The 24,232-nt window shown below is 38.9% G+C and overlaps 1 protein-coding gene across 10 annotated transcripts in view; it reads right to left on the minus strand.

The window, feature by feature from the left end:
• CHD8 (chromodomain helicase DNA binding protein 8) overlaps positions 1-24,232 on the minus strand; it is a 62,020-nt gene that overhangs the window by 18,274 nt on the left and 19,514 nt on the right. For 5 of the 10 annotated variants that reach the window (XM_038558467.1, XM_038558470.1, XM_038558464.1 and 2 more), the window contains exons 2-16: positions 21,617-22,674; positions 20,387-20,758; positions 19,289-19,674; positions 17,811-17,925; positions 11,891-12,073; positions 11,742-11,810; positions 11,335-11,390; positions 10,700-10,817; positions 7,353-7,436; positions 7,246-7,275; positions 4,733-4,870; positions 2,626-2,747; positions 2,239-2,482; positions 1,244-1,420; positions 77-220 (exon numbers count right to left, since the gene is read on the minus strand). In XM_038558467.1, the coding sequence (XP_038414395.1) occupies positions 77-220; positions 1,244-1,420; positions 2,239-2,482; positions 2,626-2,747; positions 4,733-4,870; positions 7,246-7,275; positions 7,353-7,436; positions 10,700-10,817; positions 11,335-11,390; positions 11,742-11,810; positions 11,891-12,073; positions 17,811-17,925; positions 19,289-19,674; positions 20,387-20,758; positions 21,617-22,459 (3,081 nt within the window). In that variant the 5' untranslated portion in view covers positions 22,460-22,674. Of the gene's footprint in view, positions 1-76; positions 221-1,243; positions 1,421-2,238; positions 2,483-2,625; positions 2,748-4,732; positions 4,871-7,245; positions 7,276-7,352; positions 7,437-10,699; positions 10,818-11,334; positions 11,391-11,741; positions 11,811-11,890; positions 12,074-17,810; positions 17,926-19,288; positions 19,675-20,386; positions 20,759-21,616; positions 22,675-24,232 lie in introns of those variants that run through there. The other 5 variants (XM_038558474.1, XM_038558472.1, XM_038558471.1 and 2 more) reach the window with 4 other exon arrangements.

Here is a 24,232-nt window from a genome sequence, read left to right on the forward strand (position 1 = left end):
AGAGTTCCTTGCAGCCTATGGCAATAGATGTGTGCCTAGTACAAACTTTACCTTTTTGTCTAGATGGACTTCCTACCTGTTCCTCTGTCTTGAGATCTCCAAAGTCCTTGAGGAACTCTGACTCCGAAGGAAACTGTGATGGTTCCAAGAAATGAAGCAAGCTGAACAGTTCCTCCACAGTATTTTGCAATGGCGTTCCCGTGAGTAGCACTTTGTGTTCCTAGAAATGGAAAAAACAAAACGAAACAAAAGGTAAAACTCAAAAACACAAAGGACTTCTGGGGTTTTCTATCAAGTATATAACTTTAGCTTTAATTTCTTTATCTATACAAATTATGGGAATGGACCAGATTACTATGTTTTCTTTCACTTGCTCCCTCTTTTGATAAACACAAAACAAAACAAAACAAAAAACCCACCTGATATTTAACAAAAATTTAAATAGTATTACAATTAAATAAATATGCAAAATATATTTTTTTCCAATTACATATGCCTTTCCACACTCAAGTCCCCACAGATATCCTAATATGTCCCCGTCTAGGGAATGTACCTGTGCTGGATTAAATATGGCCATTAATTCTTTGTAGTTCCTCCTATCAAGGTTCACCCCTTGAATCTGGGCTTGCCTTGTGGCTTGCTCTGACAAAGAGAATGTAGCAGAAGTGATATTGTGTGAGTTTCAGAGCCTATACCTCAAAGGCCTTGCAACTTCTGCCTTTGCCCTCTCTGGATACTGCCCTGACTTTATCATGTTAAGAAGCAAAGTCTGGCCTACTGGAGGATGACAGGTCATGTGGAAGATGACCCAGGAGCCCACCAATCGCCAGCTACAGCCACATTACTGACTAGAGACAAGAGTGATGGCCTAGCTGAGCCCAGCCCAAGTTGCTGAACTAGAGAATCATAAAGTAATAGGTGTTGTTTTAAGACATTAAGTTTTTGAAAAAAAAAAAAAAAAAAAAGACATTAAGTTTTTGGAATTTTGTTATGTAGCACCAGGTAACTGAAACAATATCTCACCTCTCCACCTAAGTCAGAATTACTAAATATAATTACCTTTCAATTCTAAAATTTATAGGACTTTAATATGACTTTCAGATGTCCATTCCCATAAGGCCATACCCACCACCCAATACTAAGATTCTGATTTTCTTTCTTCTAAGTTATATAATTCCACAGGGAATTAGGGTTATTTTTAATTCCAGGTGTTTCTGCTCATAAGTCAATGTAAGGTACTCACCAGGTCCATGTGCTTGAGGCTATCAAGCAGCTTGCAATTACGGTTCTTTAGTCGATGGGCCTCATCAATGATGACACACCGCCATTCAATCTCACGAAGCTCAGGACAGTCTGACAAAATCATCTCAAAAGTGGTGATCAGGGCATCAAACTTGTATGCGCCTGGGATGAGGCGCCCCTAAGCATGAAGGCAATAAAGTTAAGAAAAGGCCTAATATGCACCTAAATGGTGACCTCCTCTGCATTACACATTCTCTTTTCTATATTCAGGCAGGCTCAATAAGAAATATAAACAGCACCATCACCCATCTCTGCTGCTGTTTATCTTCCTGATAAGTAGTACCAAATCACTTAATATAAGATACAATGTCTCTTCAAGATACTCAGTTTCTTGGGAAAATGACAGACCTCAATGCATGAAGCTGGACAATTTTGACTCTGCTGTATGCATAGCTCATCATGTATCTCAGACCTAGATTTTTTTGTTAGTTAACAATGAAATCCACAAATTTGGGCACTGTTGAAATATACAAGACAAAACTGAAAGTGAAATAGGTAGTATCTGTTCCTGTCTAAAAATGGACAGAATTAAATCAGTTTAACAAAATTAAAAGCAGCAAAATATGATTAAAAGAATGAATAATTCAAATTTTTATTTTTAAATTTGTATAGAAAAAGGAACTAATCTTGATGTAAATTTTAGTAGATGTAAACAAAAAGAGAGAAAATGGCTTAATTTCATCACCTCAATACTTGATGAAACCTTTATTTAAAACACACGTGTTCATAAATAAAGTCAGAACTTCCACTGGATCAAAATGTCCACTGGATTAAAAGAGCAAAAGTTAAAGAAAAAATTTCCCATGCAACCTAGACAAAATGCCATAAATCACCATAGGAAACCTCAATAAAAGTCTTTTATTCATATAAAAGCCTCTAAAGTATCAAATACCTTGGCCTCTCTAAACCATTACATTCCCATGATCTACAACTCACCCGTGAATCTTTGCAGTACATTTCATATTGCTGAATCATCTGACGGCTTGCCAGACTGCCATGGTATACAATAGTGTTCATTTCTGTCCATGTATTGAATTCTCGCTCCCAGTTAGTAATTGTGGACAGTGGGGCAATGACCAGGAAGGGGCCATGGATGCCCACATTATATACCTCCTGCAAGAAGGCAATGGACTGGATAGTTTTGCCCAGTCCCATCTCATCAGCCAGGATACAGTTCTGCCTGAAGATTCATCATGGAAAAAGAAAAGCATGTCAAAAGATACCATCTTTTAAAAAGTATGTAAAAAGGAAATGTTTCAACAGCGAACAAATAAAGTAATTCCAGACCAAGCCTACATTTCATGGGCCTACTCTTTTCTGTACCTGTTATACCAATTAAAGAGCAGCCAGTTGACCCCTTCCAACTGATATTCCCGTAACTGGTTTCTGTTTTTATACTCATGTGACAGCTCCAACTTCTTCCAGGCACTTGCCTGTGGACGATTCTACAAAACAGAAAATCTGAGTAAGTGGGGTGAAGCCACTAACAAAACGAGGCAAACTTACTAGGTAGTTCTGGTAGTTAAACTTTGATTCAAAACCATGAGTTGAAAACGTCTAAAATATATTCAAATTCATGAGTTCATAATAAAGCTTAAACTAAAATGAAGTTTTAAAAACTAAAAAAAGGGATCCCTGGGTGGCGCAGCGGTTTAGCGCCTGCCTTTGGCCCAGGGCGCGATCCTGGAGACCCGGGATCGAATCCCACGTCGGGCTCCCGGTGCATGGAGCCTGCTTCTCCCTCTGCCTGTGTCTCTGCCTCTCTCTCTCTCTCTGTGTGTGACTATCATAAATAAAAAAAAAACAAAAAAAAAAACTTTAAAAAAAAAAAAAAACTAAAAAAAGAGGAAAACCAAGAGAGGAAAAACCCACTGGTCACTTTTGGAGCATGCTAGAGTACTTCATTATTTTGAAAACTGAGAATAAAGAGAGAAAAAAAGCATTTATCCTTCTTTCCTATACCATCTGTACCTCAGAGTAACCAAATAGCAGGGGAATCATATTTCTTTTTTTTTTTTTTAATTTTTATTTATTTATGATAGTCACACAGAGAGAGAGAGAGAGGGGCAGAGACACAGGCAGAGGGAGAAGCAGGCTCCATGAACCAGGAGCCCGATATGGGATTCGATCCCGGGTCTCCAGGATCGCGCCCTGGGCCAAAGGCAGGCGCTAAACCGCTGCGCCACCCAGGGATCCCCATATTTCTTTTTTTTTGTTTTTGTTTTTTGTTTTTTTTTTCCCCATATTTCTTTTTATAGAAAATTCTGGCTAGTAAATAAAGACACGATACAATTAAAATAACATCTTTGAGATCCTTATAGGAATAAGCTGAGGCAATGGATCATAAATGGCTTATATCACAAAAGAAAACCTGATAGAATCACCCATGAAGTAAATTTAGTGGTCTCCCTTCCCCATTTGATGAAGTCTTTATTTAGGAGAGTGGTAGCTAATGGAACTGTGTCTATGATGATGTTTTAGATCTGCCACTAGCCACACGTGACTACTGAGCATTTGAAATGTAGCTAGTGGCTACTGTATTAGCACAGTGCTAAAAAGTTCCAGTGGACAGCACTGTTCTGTATCTAACCATTTATGTAAAATATAAGGGACAGAGAACATGTTAGAAGGTTCCAATGGGGATGCAATTGGTAAACTTCAGACTATGGAAAACTCTAGAGAACAAACCACCTGATTTCTTCAAGAGAAATTGTAAAGAAGAGAGAGGAGATGGAGGGGAAAACTAAAATTAAGAGTCATTTGAGACACATTAACTGACAGCAATATATAAACCTTTATTCAAAATCCAAGCACTTTAACAAAAATTAGAAGATGATCAGGGAAATATATATAGTATTGGCTATTTCATGATACTTAGAAATGATTAAATTTTCTCAGGTGTAAAAATTGTATTAACCTTTAAACATAGACACTGAAATATTTACAGATGAAATAAAGGAATCTGGGATTTGCTTTAAAATCATCTGGTAAATGGGGCGGGGGGGTGGTGGTGACTACATGGCTCAGTCAGTTAAGCATCTGCATTCAGCTCAAGTCATGATCCTAGGGTCCCAGGATCGAACCCCATGTCATGCTCCCTGCTCTGGGGAGATGTGGGGAGTCCACTTCTCCTTCTCCCTTTGTCCTCCCGCACCCACTTGTGCTTGCTCTCTCTCTCTCAAATAAATAAAATCTTTTAAAATTACTTTATTAATTAATCTGGTAAATAGGAAAATGAGTAAATAGAGAAATACATGAAAAAAGATTGTGTGTCAATTGTTAAAGTTGGGTGGTTGATACATTATTTCTTTTACTTTTGTATACGCTTGAAAATTTCCATAATAAAAAGCTAAACAACATAAACTTCTACAAATAAAAAATTAAATCATTGCCTACACAGGCTTTATACTCTAAATTCAAATGTACTTACCACTCTTTTGAGTTCTGGGTGCCTTGACTGGATCCGTTTAAATTCTCGAATCTTGCCCTCATCAACATCCTCTTTCAGCTCCCATGTACTATCCTCATAAGGCAGAGAGCACCATTTCACCAGGTAGTAAATCACAGGCTAGGAGAGAAGAAGCTAAAGCCTTAATAAACAGATTCTGTATTCTCTGCTATGTTTAAAGGGTAAGATTTGACTACAGAATCAGATCACAGAGTGTTAATACGTAAAAAATGCTTTAAAAAAAAAAAGGCAGGCTGGAAACACCAACCATAGGCTCATCTGCTGAGACACTGTATACTATTCCTGGCTTTGATCATTTTTCCAGGCAATTTATCAGAATTTGTTCTAAAAGGTAGAGTTCTACCCTATAGTTTCTAGAACACTAAGCACTAAAACATCATGCTCATCAACCAAGCAAATGCAAAAAAATAAAATAAAAATTTTCCTTTATTATGTTGAATTAGGTTGAAACTAAAAGATACGGTTCTGCTCTGTTCTGCCGCCCTTGCACCAAATTTAATACAGTGGAAGAGTAGAAGCCAGGCTATTTTTCTAAGTGAGGAACAGATTAAACCCATAAGCTGAGCTTCTGTAACTGTGAATGCAGATGCTACTTCAAAGAGCAGTCATATGGTAATAAAGAGATTTCCCTGTGAGCTAAGAGATAACTAGGAGAGGTGTCACTGAAGACAGGTAACAAGAGGGAAGAGAGGAAAGTGCTGAAGCTTCAGCTAGAGTACTGCGTTCTATGGAGGTGTTCTGCTCCAAGTGATGGCGCAGTGACAAAATGGGTCCTCTTATCACTACTCAAGATGATCACTGCACTGATGGCATTTCTATTTTTCTTTTATATGAAACAAGAAGGATTAGATGGGCCTAGTATAGTCAACAAGAATCTCTATTATCAATTCATAGAATACCCTTAAAACAGCCAAAGAAATCTAAAGATATAAGCACCTTGACAGAATCACAGATCAAGGAATCCCTAGTATTAATCTAGTTGCTCTTTACTTTTTCCTTTATTATAATGACTCAGGTCAGTTTCTACATAAAGCCATTTGTCCAGGACAGGCATTTCCAGCATCATAACTTACTTTTCCAAGGACTTTATTATTTATAATAATGATTACCAGTATTAGGTCATGTAAAAGGATGACAAATTAAACTTATTTGGGGAGGGAAAAAAATGGGTACACAGAATGTTGTTATCCAATATTGGGAGCACAAGTTATAGTACCAAGAAACTAAAACATTCCGTCTGTCTTGTCATTTCCAACAGTCCAAAGATCAATTATTTTTGGAAGAGTAAAAAGTATGCTGGTAGAGAGCGTAAGATTTTTAAGGCTGAAAAGGCCGAGATCCTGAAAATGATGAGAAGAATTTAAATAATAGTTAACCTGTCCATTCTAATAACTGGTCCATTCCCCACTCAACTCCCGCTAATGAACAATGAACAGTAACTCCTCCCACTCCAACCCAAAAGAGTAGAATATATGTTATCTGAGGCATGCCTGTCAAGATTTGCAGACACTGAACTGTAATAGGCCCTGGACATCTAAGGTTCTGAGTGACCCTATTGGCTTATAAAATAAACTTGGAATTGCAGATGGAAGACTTTGGATTCTTAGGTCCTGTAAGGATAATGTATGGAAATGTGCCACTTAGCTTGTAAGTAAGCCTAGCTCACCACCTGGCATGACATTTGAATAAGGCTGTTGTGTTCTGTATTGGTTATTGGGTAAGCAGCAACCGTCAGAGGTGACAAACACTTAATGAAATGTGGCTCTACCAAGAACTGCTACTTGAAGTGAAAAAAAAAAAAAAAGTGAATGATGATGGTTCACAGTCTAAGTAAGTTTGAAATAAATTTAAAAGAGCCATGTTGAATTCACTATGGCTTAGATCTTCACAACTCTTATTTGGAAAATGAAAGTGATTTATGAAGCTGTATCAGTAGGTGTTTTATCATGTGTAAAATCTGCTAGCAGTGATTCTGAAATCAAGCTATGCCTAAGAATCCCTTGGAGAACCAACTTAAAAATACAGATCTCTGGGTCTTACCCAGAGACCAACTGAATCTGAAACTGTGGGAATAGGATCTCACAATCTGCTTAAAAGTACAGTCAAATGCAATAGGTTGGTTTTAATGATAAAGACGCATTTAACTGATGGTAAGTCCAAAAAATAATTCTCAACAACATGGAGAAAGCTAGGAGTCTGTGCAGGCATTTTATATTTATAAATGTGGAGATTTGTGAAGTATCCCTATGCCTCCCCCCTTCTATCACCCTTAACTGAATGTCGGGGTCTCCTATGTAAAATCTAAAAGAAAACAAGATCAAAGTGAAGAAGTACTTGTTAATACAGCTCCTGGTATTTATAAATGAAGCTCCAGGATGTCTGACTTTATGGGAAGCTTTCCTTTTAGCCTCTCTCCCTATTCCCTTATCTTCCCAATATCATTCTAAGGAGATCTCAGAAAAACTTAAAAATACCTTTTTGTCCAAGGGATTTTTCAGCCATATCTGAAAAATAAAGGATAGGCAAGAAAACCAGTAGAAATCTATGAGACCTTTAGTGTTCTTCCATGCTCCCAACTCACCTCTCCATTGTCCTTGTCAATACTGTGAGACTCATCCAATATCCTATCCACCTCTACATAGTCTGGATTGAAGGGCTCTTCATCCTAGAGGAGTTATGAAACAATCAATAAGATCAAAAGACCACTGTCCAGTAAACCCAATCTTCCACTCCACCTTTACGTGATGATCTTACTTCGAAATTTTTTTTTTTCTTTAAAAGACACCTTCACCAGGGAGTTCCCAATTTCTACAATACCAAATGCTAAAAACTTACCTAAGCCTGCACCCATCTTCTCAACTATTACCAGAGCAAGTGTCTCCTAACAGAGGCTAGTCTCTCCATACATGCTCTGGATTCCATCCCTTCTCATCTTCTTAGGAATCCCTCCCTACTGGAAATTTCCATAAACACACCAACGTACTCTACTATTTCACATCTTAAAAAGACCTCTTTTATTCTTATCTGCTTGCAACTACTTTTTCTGTTCTGCTTTCATACCCAAACTGTCCCAACAGTTTTTTGTTTTTTTTTTAAAGATTTTATTTATAAATGACAGACACAGGGAGAGAGAGGCAGAGAGACAGGCAGAGGGAGAAGCAGGCTCCATGCAGGGAGACCAACATGGGACTCGATCCCGGGTCTCCAGGATCACACCCCAGGCTGAAGGCGGTGCTAAACCGCTGGGCCACCAAGGCTGCCCCCAACAGTTTTAAACACAAGGTAGCTCTCCATGTCATCACCTCCACTGTCCATCCATTCCACTCTTCCTTCTACTTCTTTCACACAACTAAACTACTCTTGTCAAGGTCATTAATGATCCCAAATTGCCAAATATAACGAAACATTTCTGTCTTCATCTCACTTTACCTGTATAAAGTATTCCACAATTCCTAATTCTCTCCTTTAAGCACTGTCTTCCCTTGGCTTTTCTGATACACTATACTCTCATCAGTAGCCCTGCGCCCTTTATTTTGGTTTTTGTCAACTCTTGATCACCTTCGCTGGTTATTTTTCTTCTAAGTCACTGGTATCCAACTTTGGGTGGTATCTGAAAATAAATAATCCAGGCTCCAAAGAAAGGTCTCAAAGAAACTTTAAGGAAAACATTCTTCTTTCTTAAGACATCTTTTCCCCTTATTTTTTGTGATTTATCTTTTTCCTAATCTTTCTCCTGACATTCTGGCATACAGTTTCTTCTCCTTCACCTGGACCTCTAAATTTGGAGAATCCTTAAGCCTTGGTTCTGGGCTTATATCCATTCTATTATAGAAAGAATTTTTTTTTTTTTTTAAAGAACTTTAACAAGAAAATATAGATCAGAATGTATAGAAATTCCTGCCCACCCCACTGTGACTTTAGCCATTATTAAGGTTTTAATAACTATTTATATGATAAAATCCAAATTTTAATTGCAGCCTGAAAAATCGAGATTTGTATATGTATCTGCTTGCTAGAGATGTGTTAAGGAATTTTAAAGTTAACACAGTCTAAATTCTTGACTTTCCCCATATTGGCTGCTTTTAACATTTTCCACACTTTAATAAATGATCCCATCTCAACTCATTTGCTCGGACCACAAACCTGTTTATATAAGCCATCACACCAAGTCCTGTCAATTCTAATCCATCCATTCTATCCACTTGAAACCACTCTACTCTAAGCCACAATATTTCCTACTTAAAAATCTTCAACTGCTTCCTTACTGCTCATCATACTTTTGTGCTTCCTCTTCTTCAATCCATTCTCCAAAGTCTAGGTGATCTTTTAAAAGTGAACACTGGATTATGTTTTTGAACTGTTTTAGGTAATGTAACCATTTTCCTTTGCACCTAGAATAAAAACAAAACTAAAACCCAACTACTTAAAAGGTCTGTATGCACCTGCTTGCCTAAATTTCTGATATCATTTTGGACCATTCACTCTCTTTTGTTCATCAACTGCACTGTCTTTCAGTTCCTCAGCTTGTCTCAGGGCCTTCATATATACTGTCCCCCATGTCAGTGGTATTATTTACATGAGTTCATGGCCTTCCTCCTATTCATAATTCAATTCTCAGAGAAGTCTTCCCTAATTATCCAAAGTACGTGTTTCCTTCCCCTCCCCCTTGTGCTCTTTCTTTTTAGGCACTTATCACAATTTGAATTACTTTTTAATATTTCTCTCTTCAATTAGACAGTGAGCTGCATGAGAACACAGACCATGTCTGGTTTGTTCTCCATAGAGACTAGTACATAATAAAGGATGAATAAATGAATGATTTGGTTAAATGGTCTACCTATATATGGAGATTTAATTGGCACGAGTTAGCAAAGATTGGTTCAACAGTCATGAATTATACATCTAAAATATCAGCTGGAAGGAGATTACAGTTTCATTGTACATTTCACAAATTATGCTTTAAAAGAACATAGATGAAAAAATACAACCCGATTATTTTCATATAAAAAGAAAATTATAAAACTACATAGTCCTACTTGCCCTCTCCAGTTTTTTGCTAAAACTATGCATTTAGTTCCTTCCTTCCCTCAATCTTTCTTACTGTACCTTTTCCCCTTTAGCTCTAACAAACTTTGAAAAACAATCTGTCTTCTCAAGGCACCCAGTTTTATATTATAATAAAGATGAAAAATCCCAGTTTGGCAAAGACATATATGTGCACAAAGCCTTCAAAGCAAAATGGACAGTTAAAATATGGCTCAAGAGACCTTTATGCATGCCCTAGTGTTTAATCAGTAGCAAAAATGGATTTGGGAAATTAACACTCCTTTATCACCATCTCTTGTTATACTAGATTAGAAATTTTTGAAAATAAATGTTTTTTCCTAACAATACGATAGCTTATACCTACAGATACCACCAACTGCTACAGACTAACATTAGAAGAAAGCCTCAAGTGGATCAGTGGTCAGTTTAAAAATCCATCTTGAAAATATTTCCATGAACACTGAGCAAGTCAATACCAAAATATCCTAATAACTTATAAAAAGACCACATTTAGACCTGCTAAAACGAAAGCATGGGTAATTAAGTAAGGAAAGTCCAGTGATCAAAATTAAGACTTCATACCCATATATGCAAAGCAATTACTAATCTTTTTTTTTTTTTAAGATTTATTTATTCGTGAGAGAGACACAGAGAGAGGCAGAGACACAGGCAGAGGTAGAAGCAGGCTCCCTGCAGGGAGCCTGATGTGGGACTCGATCCCGGATTCTGAGATCATGCCCTGAGCCGAAGACAGAGGCTCAACCACTAGCCAGCCACCCAGGTGTCCCAATTACAAATCTTGAATAATCAGTCAAGATGGATAACCCCAGTAAATTTATGCTTCTATGAAATAAATGATAGGCGATACCTATTCCTAATTACCTCGTGGAAGAAGTGTCTCATCTGAGCCATTTTGGTTTTGAAGCGCTTTAGTTTTTGATGGATCCTTTTATCCTTCTCTAGTTGGGAGATGGTGGCCCATTCACAGTGTAGATAGGAGCTGAAGGGGATGGAAATAGCCAGTCATGGTGTGAGAAAAAGAACTGGTAGGCTAGATTTGGGGATAGCCAGAAGTAGGCAAAATGAGTACAACATACTTAAGCGGGGAGACAGATTCCTAGGTTAGTGTTTCTTAAGCTTGATTTTGGATACAAACACCTGATCTGGGGCAGGAATGAAAGTTCACATTTCTAACAAGCACCCAAATGACACTAATTCTGTTGGTTCACTGACCACATTCTGAGTAGCAAAGTCTTAACATTAGACTAAGGTATAGAGAACATCACAAGGGATTTTATCAGGAACCACCCCTTACCCCACCTTCCTGCTGGGAAATAGAAGAGTCATGCCAATTCCTAAACTTTTCTTTGAATAGACATTTTCCTCAATGAAAACAACAATTTGGGCTAGGAGACTATTAAAAGGGGATACATTCCCACCCGGGATAGACTATACAGGAGAACTTTTTACAACCCTGTGGAATTTAGGGTGAAAAGCTTTTTGCACAGATCACATACTAGTTCTTGTACTTGACAAAGAATTCTTCTGCCTCAGTATACTGTCCAGAAGGAAGCTGAGAAGAAAGAAATTATAGTTATTAATAACCTTATCTGTCAAAGGAAGAACCTTTAATTTTCACTATTCATGGCAGAGCTTCATACCAATGTCCCTAGAATATATCACTGAGGGGTTAAAGAACTAATCTAGTACTCCGAAATAAGAGATCTGATGGCTGTAGAAAATAAGCCTTTATCTATTTTAAACCAATAAGCAAAACAAGAGACAGTAAGACAGTTCCTATTTCTAGCTAACTTCCTCCACCATCTCATGATTACACTGTAGTAATCTATCCTAACATCCAAAGATGTTTATTAAATAGAGTGAATGCAGCATTATGGGCTGACATTAAAGGTTATAGCCTCACCTCCTTCTTCACAATCCGCATAGAAAGCACTTTGTCTACTATGGCTGCATCTTCTTCACTGGGATTCTCCTGTAGCAAAAAATGCAGTCAGTCAACACAGACTGCGAGGAGCAGAACAACCACTCATACTGCTTAAGTTCTCAGCTTACCACAAAGAACTGCATGGAAGGCAGAGTCTCGCCATCTGGTTCCTGCACTGGTTCAGGGAGGATAGGCTCAGTTTTTATTGGACCAGTTACATCCACTTCTTCTTCTTCTTCATCATCTGTGATCTTTATATCCAGATCCTCTGTATATTTTTTTCGCTTAACTTGGCGGTTTGAGCGTCTTTTCTGTAGAGGCAAGAATGGTAAAGGACTGTGTAGGTCTCTCAGAGAGAAAACCTTCAAAACTATTTGCCTATAGTCACATACTTAGATTTTACTCCAAAATCTCTATGAAAAATCAAGCCAGAAAGATAAAGAGCTTATTTATCAAATTATGCAATATCAAGCCATATAATTTACTTTATGTACCAAATACATATTAACTTGCTGAATTGTTTTTATCAAGAACCAGAACCCAGCTGAAAGCAACCCGGGTACTACTGTGAAGAAGCTCTGGTAAAATGAAATAGGACTCAACCTGCAGGGTGCAATGTGCTTTCCATAAGTTCAAGGGTGTAGATGTTTTGTTACTAACTTTGGTTTTTTGTTTTAGTTCTAAAGTTTTCTTTGTTTTAATAAATAGAATCATACTATATGATTACAGTATTGTTCTGCTACTTACTTATTTTTATTAACAATACTTCTTAGGTTTTCCGTATCAAGACATTTTAGATTTACATTATTCTTTCAAGTGGTTGAGTAAACATTTTTTTTAAGGTTTTATTTAATTTAGAGAGAGAGAAAGCACGTGAGTGTGTGTACATGTGTGCACACCAGTGGGAGGAGGGGCAGAAGGAGAAGGAGAAAATGTCAAGCATACTCCACAGTGAGCACAGAGCTGGACTTGGGGCTCAATCTCACAACCCCGAGATCATGACCTGAGCCAAAACCAAGAATCAGAAGCTCAACCAACTGAGCCACCCAGGCATCCCAAGTAAAATATTTTTTAACTAAGTAATTTAAGGACTACTTTGCAGCTCATGATACAAAACTGGGAAGGATAGGGAGATAAAATTGTTTTTCAATCATGATTATATCCCTGTGAAACCCAAACAAATTAAATGAATTACTAGACACAGAACTATTGAAATTAAGCACACTTCCCTGGCATAAAATCAATTGTTAAAAATAGCATTCTTAGGTTGCCTGGGTGGCTCAGTTTGTTGAGGGTCTGCCCTCAGTTCAGATCATGATCCCAGGATCCTGGGAACCAGCCCCTTATCTGGCTCCCTGCTGTACGGGGCATCTGCTTCTACCTCTCCCTCTGCTGCTCCCCCTTCTTGTGCTCTCTCACTCTCTGTCAAATAAATAAAATCTTAAAAAAAAAACTGTTCATATGTAGACTGAGTCATAAAATATAATGAAAGATTCTATATATGAAAACAAAAAGATCACTTATCTAAAGAATTAAATTTAGTAAGAAATATATAAAATCTATATGAAGAAAACTTTAAAACACTCCAGAAGGACTTAAAGAAGACTTGACTAAATAATAAAATACATTGTTTTGCAATAAGAAGACTTAGTTCTAGGGGCAGCCCGGGTGGCTCAGCGGTTTAGTGCCACCTTCAGCCCAGGGAGTGATCCTGGAGACCTGGGATCGAGTCTCATGTCAGGCTACCTGAACGGGGCCTGCTTCTCTCTCTGCTGGTGTCTCTGCCTCTTTCTTTCTCTCTGTGTCTCTCATGAATAAATAAATAAAAGATTTTTAAAAAAATATCTTTAAAACAACAAAAAAAGAAGACTTAGTTCTAATTATATACCTTACATAAATATGACAAAAGAAAATTAACTTTTTAATTAGATAAGCTAATCCCAAAAATCAAAGAGAGAAATAAACATTTAAGAATAACCAAGAAAGGGATCCCTGGGTGGCTCAGCGGTTTGGCACCTGCCTTTGGCCCAGAGCGTGATCCTGGAGTCTTGGGATTGAGTCCCACATCGGGCTCCCTGCGTGGAGCCTGCTTCTCCCTCTGCCTGTGTCTCTGCCTCTCTTTCTCTCTCTCTGTGTCTATCATAAATAAATAAATAAATCTTTAAAAAAAAACAAAAACAAAAACAAGAAAAATAGGAAAATTGTGCTTGGCCTTACTAGGTATTAGGACCCTAAAGATCTACACTAATTAACAAAGATTGGTACTTCTCCAAGAAAAGATAAACAGGTCAATGAAATAATGTCCAAATATAGACTAAAATACTTATGTGGATATAGAACATGGTAAAAATAGCACTTCTAACCAGTGAAGAAAAAGTAGATTATTCTATAAATGGGATTGGAAACAAATGGCTAGGCACATAGAGGCTGACAGAAACTAAATTACATAAAAGATTTCAAAAATCTTAAAAAAGATATAACATTTTTCCGATAGCAAGCATGGAAGTATTTTTTATAATCTAATAGTAGGAAAGGAAATTGACCAATTTTACCTTGCAAAAAATTTGAGAGACTATATCATAAAAAAGTTGAGACAAATAATAAACTGAGGAGGAAAACACCAAATGATCCATTTCCTAAGCATAGGATTATTTTGAATAACTAAGAAAAAGCTTCATAACATGTCAAAAAGATGGGCAAATAACATGAATAGACACTTAACACTTAGGGAAGAAAACTGGCTTTAAATGTAAAAAGACACTCACATTCATAATACAGTAAATAATTACAACTGCAAATGAAAAATAAACTGAAATAACTCCCCCCACACACACCTAACAGACTGGTAAAAATCAGAAAGTTGATCATATATTGAAAGAGGAACTTATACATTGTTGTTCAGAGTACAAACTGGCATAACCTCCATAAAAGAAAATCTGACGATACCCTTTGGGTCCAGAAATTCCACTTCAAAGATATCCTACAGATAAATTTGCACATGTATACAAATCTTTGTAGCATTCATTACCTGTAGTGGCAGAAGACCAGAGAAAACCTAAATGCCCATTAATGGAGGACTGGTTAAAAACAGTATGGTATATATATATAAATAAATAAATAACAGTATAGTCTAAATATGGAATACTACAGAATTATTTTGAAAAAATGGGGTCGTTGATAACCCCAAATACTGAAGATGTGGAACTGGAACTCTCATTACTGGCGAAAACGTAAAATGACACAATCACTTTGGAAGTTGGCAGATTCTTACAGAGTTATAATGTTTATATGTGCAACTACCCTATAGTCTATCAATCCTATTCCTTAGATTTAGCTAGGAGAAATGAAAATCTGTGCCCATGAAGTACTACTAAGACTGTTCACTGCAGCTGTTCATAATAGGGCCAAATTTGAAACAACCCAAATGTCCATCAATAGGAGAACGGATTTGCAGTTATTTATTTTTTTATTATTATTAGTTTGTTTTTAAGTAATTTCTACATCCAATGTGGAGCTTGATCTCACAATCCCAAGATCCAACAGTTGCATCCTCTACTGACTGAGCCAGCTAGGCACCCCTCTACTTTGTTCTTTTTAACTGCCATGCAGTTTTCTATCCTGTGGATTTTCAGAATTTTGCTATTGCAAATATTGCTGCAATACATTTGCATCATTTCATACTTTTGAGAGTTCCCTATGTGCAGAATCACTAAGTCCAAGGGTATTGATATTTAAAATTTTATTACATATTGAAATACTAACTTGCCAAAAAGATTGCCTCAATGTTCCCATCAACTGGGTGAAAGATCTGGTTCCTTAACTCCACTGTCAACACTGGCATTACCACTTTTTATGGGCTGACTTATGCCCCCTAAAATTATTATTTTTTAAAGATTTTATTTATTTAAGAGTGAGAGAGAGAGAGAGAGAGAGAGCATGCACACACTGGGTGGGGGATCCAGGGAGGAGAAGCTGACTCCCCGCTGGGCAGGGAACCTAACAATGGGCTTGGTTGCAGGACCTGGGATCATGACCTGAGCTGAAGGCAGACACTTAACCAACTGAGCCACTCAGGTGCCCCAACCCCCCCCCCCCGCCCCAAGTTCTTATGTTGAAACCCTAATCCCTAGTACTTCAGAATGTGACTGTATTTGGAGACAGAGCATTAGAGAGGTGATGGAGTTAAAATGAGGCTGGTAGGGTGAGCCCTATTTCAACTTGAATGGTATCCTTATAAGAGGACATTTGGACACATAGAAAGACACTAGGGATGTTTGCACTGAGAAAACACCAATGTAACGCCATAGTAAGAAAGCAGCCATCTACAAGCCAAGGGCAGAGGTCTGAGGTAACCAAATCTGCTGTCCCCCTGATCTTGGACTTCTAGTTTTCAGAATTGTGAGAAGATAAATTTCTGCTGTTTAAGCCACAGTCTGTGGCATTTTATTATGGCAAGCAACCCTAGCAAACTAATACATCACCTTTTAAAATTTGTATTTCTTGTATTACAAAGATTTGCCTTCAGTTTGTCTTTTGATTATTTAACAATTTAACCCTTTATTTCATTTAACATACACATATAAAACTCTTTCTATACTCACTTACCATGAGCTAAGTACTGTTCTATGTGTTTAATAAATGCTTCCATTTAATCGTCCTAATCACCCTACTTGGTAGGCATTATTATCTGCATTTGAGAGATAAGGAAACTGGGGCACCAAGAGGTTAAATAAACTTGCCTGAAGTGACAACATTAGTAAATAGTAGAGTGGAGAACCAAGGAATTCTTGCTTCAGAGTTTAAGCTCTTAACCATTATGTTATTTGTAGATTTTCTGTTATACGTGCAGAATTTTTGTATAGTCAAATGTATCAATTGTTCCATTTATGAATTCCAAATTTTAATACCCTCTTAGAAAGATCTAACCTACCTGATAATTATTTTAAAAATCCATACATGTTTTATAGGAAGTTCATGATTTCAAGATTTACATTTGGATCTTCGATTAAACTAATATTTGTGTAAGGAGTGACACAAGAAATCCAGAGGTTTTTTTTCTAAGTGGGTAGCCAGCTGTCCTAACTTCTTGAATATTCTTTCCATTGATTTAAAATGGCATTTTAATTCACATACTAAATTCTCATAACTATTTGAATCTATTATTGGTACTAACGTTATTTCTTCTCGAATTCCAAACTCCTAGTAATTATTATTTCATACTATAATGTCTGTTAAATCTAATTTTTGCCTCATTTTCAATTGTATCTTGGCTATTCTCACATGCTAATTTCTCCAGAAAAATCCGAGTATCAGTTTGCCAATGTACTGAACGCGTATCAAGAAAGAGGGAATGCATTTCTAAGTATTAACAGCTAGAGAAGCACTTAAGGTTTGTGAAGTACAAGCCTCCATTTACCAAGGAAAAATTCAGACACAGTAGCTAAGTAAATTGGTCAGGCTCATAGTGCTACTTAGAAGTATCATGGGTCTCCTGAATCTTAATACCAGGTTCTTTGTGTGGTTGGAAACCAGAGCCAAAGGTGACGCCTTAAAGCAACAATCAGAGACAGAGGACTAAACTTCTGGTCCAGCTTCTTTTATTCTCTTCCAATGTTTCTCATCTTCAAAAGGTTGGAAAAAACAATGTGCCTAAGCACTCAGTTCACAGAGTCAGAACCCTGAAGTGTAGAAAAGGTAAAGCAAAAGGACAGATGGACAGTTCTAAGAGAAACCAAAGTACTGACACAGCCATAAAAACAACCATGCAGTATAATTTCATACTTGCTTAGTTTTTGAAACACTGGGATTTCAGAAAATGACGATTGCTATTGTATAGCATTAGTATTGTACAGTAATATGCTTTTTGCCTGAAAACCCCCCAAATTTAAAAGACACATGACCAGGTCTCATTGCTTTTACCTTTTATCCCTACCTTTCTTTTAGAAAAAGTCTTGAAATGTGCATAGCCTTATAGTTTCTTGTATCTATTCCTGGTTTGTCTGTCAGAATTAAACTTGATTTTTCTAATTTCTTTCAGGATCCTTTTACCTGAATGCTGCTTTCTTCATCTTCCCGGGGTGACTGGGCAGGCATGACTTCTACATCTGAATTATCAGATGAGGTATTACGCTTTCTCTTCTTACCCACCACAGGGGTGATGGTACTAAGAAGGAAAAACCAAATTCATTTCAGTGAGGGCCAAATTCAGTTAGGAAAAGAAAAATATAATTAATCTAAACTATCATATCTGAAACTTCCTAACAGAAGTGTTTACTTTTTCAGTCAGTAGGACACACAGCTATGGAATAAGGTGTTTGAAAAATAGAAGATATTCAGGTTTCTAAGCCACTGGCTGACCTTTACACTAGATTTGACAAATCTTTGCTACTACTGTAACTCACAAATACCTGAAGGAAGGTGGCATAAGACAGCAGAATAGATACTGGCCCAAGAAATACAAGACCTCACTTCAGTTCCAGTTCTGTCACTAGATGGACATTAGCTTCCTTATTTATAATATAAACACTGATGGTAATACCTGGCCTGAGAGTTGTTGAGGATTAACTATGGCAATATGAATTTTTTTTTAAAAAGCTGAAAAATCCCTTCCAAATATAAAGCATGATTATAATTCCACCACAAAGCCTAAAGAATCCTAGGGAGTAGAAGCTAAGGAGAAAGGAGTAAAGCTACACAACATGGAAGGGAAAGAAAAGACACCCAATTGTGATAAGCCCTGGTTCTGTCAACACTGTTTAAAGCTGACAATGGTTGCTAAAATCTCTAATTCACAGATGAAATATAAGAACAGGGCAGCTACATCTCCAGCAGCTCTTTTACTGATGTGGGTGGTAGGGGGATAGTGAGAAATCTTTTTCACACTTTAGTGATACAAAATCAGGAAGATGTATAAAAACATTCAGCTTTTCAACATAACCCCCAACACAATAATTGGCTATCTTTCCTGTGCCTTGTTGTTTCTCTTTCAAAATATGCTAATTTGCAAATTTCGGTTTAACAGACCATATAAACATTGGGACAGAGAAAAGAAAGCCCTTATTATCTTCTATGATAGACAGATCACCTTGAACCATGTAGTTGCTAAACACAAGTAGCTCCTAGGGACCTGGGTGGCACAGCTGGGTAAGCTTGACTCTTGGTTTTGGCTCAGGTCATGATCTCAGGGTCTTGAGATCAAGCCCCATTTCAGGCTCTACAATGAGCATGGAGTTTGCTTGAGACTCTCTTACTCTGCCTCTCCCTCTGCTCTCTCTCAATCTCTCTCAAATAAATAAATAAATCTTTAAAAGCATACACACAAGTAGTTCTTCTCAAAACTATTTTTTTTTAAAGATTTTATTCTCTTAAGTAATCTCTACACCCAACATGGGGCTGGAACTCACAACCCCGAGATCAAGAGTCATATGCTCTACCAACTGAGCCAGCCAGGCACCCCTCAACACTAATCTAAAAATAAGTACGCTGCCCTCAAATGTCCCAACAAAACAGCAAAGGGTTGTACTCACTTCAGCTTACTTTTGCCTTTAGTTTTGGAGGTACCAGATGTTTTGCTCTTCTTTGGCTTTTCTTCCTTGAGCCTCTCCCCACTGCTCTTCTTCCTGCGTTTCTTCTCACCTTCTTCCTCAGGCCGAACACTAGGCAGTTCATCCTCATTTAGGACTCGAGGTATGTTCTGCTCACCCCGGGCACGGGCCCTAGCAATAGCTTCTGCTACAATCCGATTGGCTTTCTCTTGCTTCTTCTGGTGCTCTAGCCTGCGGTTCTCCTCCATTCCTATCTTGCCCCCCGTGTGAGGAGCAGAGCTTGCTGGTGAAGACAAAGCTGCCACTTCACTGGCACTTAGAACTTTCACTACGGAGAGCCCAGAAGAGGCCCCTTGGGAAGAGCCAGCCTACAGAAATAAAGACGCTAAAATTTCAACATGCTTGTGACTAAATGGCCTAAATAAAACCCAGCTCTAAGGCAGATAGGCTAGAAACTTTCCATCTCTAATTCCTCAAGAATGAGATTCAGATCAAGTCTTACTGAACTTGGACACATTAGCAGAAAAAAAGTGTTTAGTGGGAAAGGGATGAGAAAAGGCAAGAATTGCGCCAAATTAAACTTCAGTATCCTTTAGCCATGCTCCTCATGTCAATACACATCTCCATTATTCTAGAAAATTTTCAAACAATACAGTCAACCTTAAACTCCAGGCCAAAAGTAGGGGAAAAAAAAAAAAAAAAAACTATTTAGTTTCTTGGTGGGGGTAGGGGTGGGAAGAGTGATAATCACTTGATCTCTTTAAGACAACTTTATCTTTCAAATGAAAGAATATTGCCAATCATTTTTACTCCACAACAATATTAGGAACAGAATGTAAATGAAACAGCCCAAAGACAAACCAGATAAATCATCAATCATCTCTTATCCTAAAGCTAACAATAACCCTCAAAACTTTTCATATACTTAATACAAAGTTTCCATGGGTAAAAGAAGTAAAAGCCTGTATTTCAGTTCAGAGGCATGACTCCAGTGACCCCACATTCAACAATGAGTGGTTGCTAAGGGTGATAGCAAAGGGCCCAGGGGTCTATCCTCCTTGCTACCTGTAGAAGTCTCACCTGTGGCTGCAGCACCACCTTGAGTGGTACCGAAAGTCTTTGTCCTGGGCTTTGTCCTGGTCCCATTATCTGAGCTTGCTGCACAGAGGAGAGAGTCACTGGTTGGGTTGAGGGTGGTGGTGGCGGCTGCGGTTGCGATGCTGGCGGCTGTGGTACAATCTGGATTTTCTGCTGTGGCTGTTGCACCTGCAGCTGGATAGTTACTACTTTGGCAGGCTGCCCCTGAGCATTCTTGGCTTGAGTCAGGGCTGCCAGCTGGTTGCCCTGTAACACTATCTTGCCTGGTAGACTCCCTAGTACAACATGCCGGTGTCCTTGGGGACCTCCAGACTGTGGCTGCTGGAGGACCAGGGTGATGCGTTTCGATTCACCCTAGAGTGAAGAAAGGAAATTGCAAGAGAGGTACAACATTAAAGAATGGTATACTCTTAAATATTTGTGCCAGTTTTCCTCATCCTAGAACCATAAAAATTGAGGGTCAAAAGACATAGCACAATTTATTTTGTTCATCCTCCTATCTGTCCTGATTGAGTCTTCTCTGGAACACCTCTGCCCAGTGGGTATCAGGCCTATTTTGACAAACTCCTGATGCAAGGCTATCTTCTAAGGTAGTCATTCCATTTCCTGGCAGTCTATTAGAACAAAAGTCTTTATAATCCACCTCCTCATAGCTTCTTTCCACTGGTCCTACTTACTTTTAATACCACCCAAGGCCCAAACTCTTTTGGCCCTTTAATCAGAGGCTAGGACCTCCATTTTCTTACAATAGAAACTAGACTTTTCAGTGGATAGAGGAGGACAGTCTCAGTAATAAGAACAGGAAAACATACACATAGCTTCTGTAAGTCTTGCAAATATAAATAAATAATGACTCTTTGTTCCCACAGCATCCAGTATTTCTCATAAAACTTTGTATCATACAGTATTGTGAATTCGTTTAATGTCTGCCTTCTTGGCAGACCATGAGCTCTGTAAGGACAGGGACTGTGTCTGTCTTGTTCACCACCAGCTAGGCACAGTGTAAACATACAATAAGAGCTCAAAAAATATGTCAACATTAACTGCTTCCACCTAGTAAGTAGTAAGCATGTGGCTGTCAACACTAACTGATTTTTTAAAGCAAAGGTAGAATTTAAACAGGATTCCTAGAGATAGGTCTTGTGCTCTCTTCTCACAGTTGCTGGGCCCTCTACTAAACCAAAATTCACCTCCCCCTTTCACTCAAGTCACCTGGGTAGGTGTAGAGGTCAGTGTAACTGCAGGCTTCAGTGGGGGCCCTGTGGCCCCAGGGTTTCCAGCAGGAGCTGAACCCTTAACTGGCTGTAGGACCAGCTGCTTTACTGGTCGGCTGGGCTGGACAATGCGCTGAACAGTAGCCTGGTTCCCAGGGACCTTGGCGGCCAACACTGTATTACCAGAGACAATGGAAACACCTGGTCGAAGGGGAGTGCCGGTTAGCACTTTGGTAAAAGTAACTTTTCCACCATTGGCTGTGCCAGCCACTAGGGGCTGAGCTGTGCTGGTGATACCTTGGGCCTGAATTTGTGCCACATGGGCACCAGTGACTGAGGAGCTTGGTGGGGCCTTAAGGATAACGATCTTAGGGGCTGACTGAGGTGGTTGCCCTCCAGCACTACTGGAGGAGACAGCTGTGGCAGAGACACCCATGAAAGGATTCCCTTGGCTCAGGATCTCCTGGCTCTTGGAGACCTGCAAAAGTCCTGATGTTGGCGTCGGTGTCTGTAAGACAGGTTGGGCTGGCTGCTCCTGGCTGACGGGCTGAGTGGTATAATCATGCAAAGTTAAAGATTCTGGAGCTGGAGCTGCTGATTCTTTGGGAAGTTCTGTGGGGGCTGTCTCGTCTGGTGGGGGGACCAGGTCACTTGCTGATGAATTCCCCACATCACCACCTCCACCATCCTGGTTCATCTGATCCAAGGAGTCCAGAGAGCTTGGCAGTCCAAGGGCTTCCTCAATGGGGTCTTGTGTGACCTGGTTGAAGCTGTCATCAGTCAGAGAGTCCAGGCCAAATAAATTTGGGTCATCAAACAGATCCATGATGGGGTCTGCCATCTTGGGAAAGCAATGGAGGGTACTTCCCCAAGGTCTAAGGAGGGAAGGGGAGGGGGGGTACTGGCTCTCCCCTCCCCTCCCCTATTAAGAAAAAAATGTACACAATGGAAGAGGACTACTCTTCAGGTAAAGAGGCAAGAAACAAGTGCATGTCAGATTGTCCTGACCTTCATGGAGCAAGATGGCTAGGTCTTCAGAGGAAGATGGTGAAACTCCTGTTGTGAGAAGACAAATGAAAAATAAGCAAAGTTGGTGACCTCAAGGAAAACTTCTCCTTAGGTACTACCCTTAATATCAACTGGCATCAAAATAACAAGAAGACGGAAATGTGAGGTAATCCGAGGACAGAGACAGAGCAGAAAGCACACCCACATTTTTGCTTCAAACTAAAACTATAAAAGAAATAAACCAAACCCCTTTTTGGACTCTTACACCTACACACTCTGAAGTTTCTGTCTGTCAAGATCTCTCAGTCATCCCTGTCCGTTTCTTTTTACCATTATCATTCTTAGGCAGAGATCAGGGAGTTTAACATTCACTCACCTTCTACTTCAGGTTAAGCTCACAGAACTTAACAACATTCCAGTAGCATTTCAATGACTGGAGGTAATGCTTTCTGAACATACTGCAGTCCATACATTTCCCTTGTATTTTAGATGCTTTTACTCACTACTGGCAAAAATAACCACTTTTCACTGCAGTACAATCTCGCTACACTTACTGTGTACCTTCATCCAGGAAGTTTCCTAAATGTTATTCTAGCTAACATATCACTCTATACATACTATTTCTGTGACGTCCCCTCCCCCTTTCTCGTATTTAAGATAAAAAACTTCCTTTGCAAGAAGTTCAAACAACTGTACATTTTAGTTCCACTTATATTCCCAACTTTCTCTGTCACCGCTTCCTATATATACCCTACATTCCAGGCCAGCCAGACCACACGGTGCCCCTAATGTGATTCCTATCTGCATGACTTTGCCTATTATGCTGTAGCTTCAGCCTAGAACACACCCTCCCCCCTCCCAAGCAGCTCTCCCAGCTGAAATGTTTCCCACCCTTTCAAAGGTCTTCCTTCTGTTCCAAAAGGTGAGCCCTGAACCTCTGCCCCTTTAACAGCAAAGCAATTTGTGATGACTGGTCCTATCACCCTCCTTAAGTACTCAGTGTTGTCTCTGCCTTATTTAAAGCACTTAGACCATACTTAATATTTTACTAAAATGACCAGTCTCTTGTCCATATTCTCTGAAGGCCCAAATGGTTCCTTTGTGCAAATCATACAATGCCGCCTGCTCCTTAAGATGCTTGTCTGCCATCTGCTGGAAAATTGTCATACTAAACATATTATTGACAATGATAATAATGAGTATGGGCAATGCACACCCTGCACAACCCTGCACGGTGGGCCAGCTGCTCTTACCCTAAGAGACAAAAAGTTCCTGGATGGTAGGAACCATCTCTTGTTTATCTGTGAATCCCTAAAGAACCAAGAGGATATTACGTACACAGCAGCTACTCAAAAAAATACTTAATGAGTTAATATATTTGCTTGCAGTATATGGGATGAACCATTCAGTCCTCATAAAAACTAAATGCAGGCTCCTGGGTGGCTCAGTTGGTTAAGCGTCTGCCTTTGGCTCGGGTAGTGATCCCAGGGTCCTGGGATTGAGTCCTACATGGGGCTCCCTGCTCAGCGGGAGCCTGCTTCTCCCTCTCTTCCCCACTCATGCTCTCTCTTGCTGTCTCTCTCTCTCTCAAATAAATAAATAAATA

Source organism: Canis lupus, chromosome 15, assembly GCF_011100685.1.
Source record: "Canis lupus familiaris isolate Mischka breed German Shepherd chromosome 15, alternate assembly UU_Cfam_GSD_1.0, whole genome shotgun sequence".
NCBI classification, from domain to species: Eukaryota; Metazoa; Chordata; class Mammalia; order Carnivora; family Canidae; genus Canis; species Canis lupus.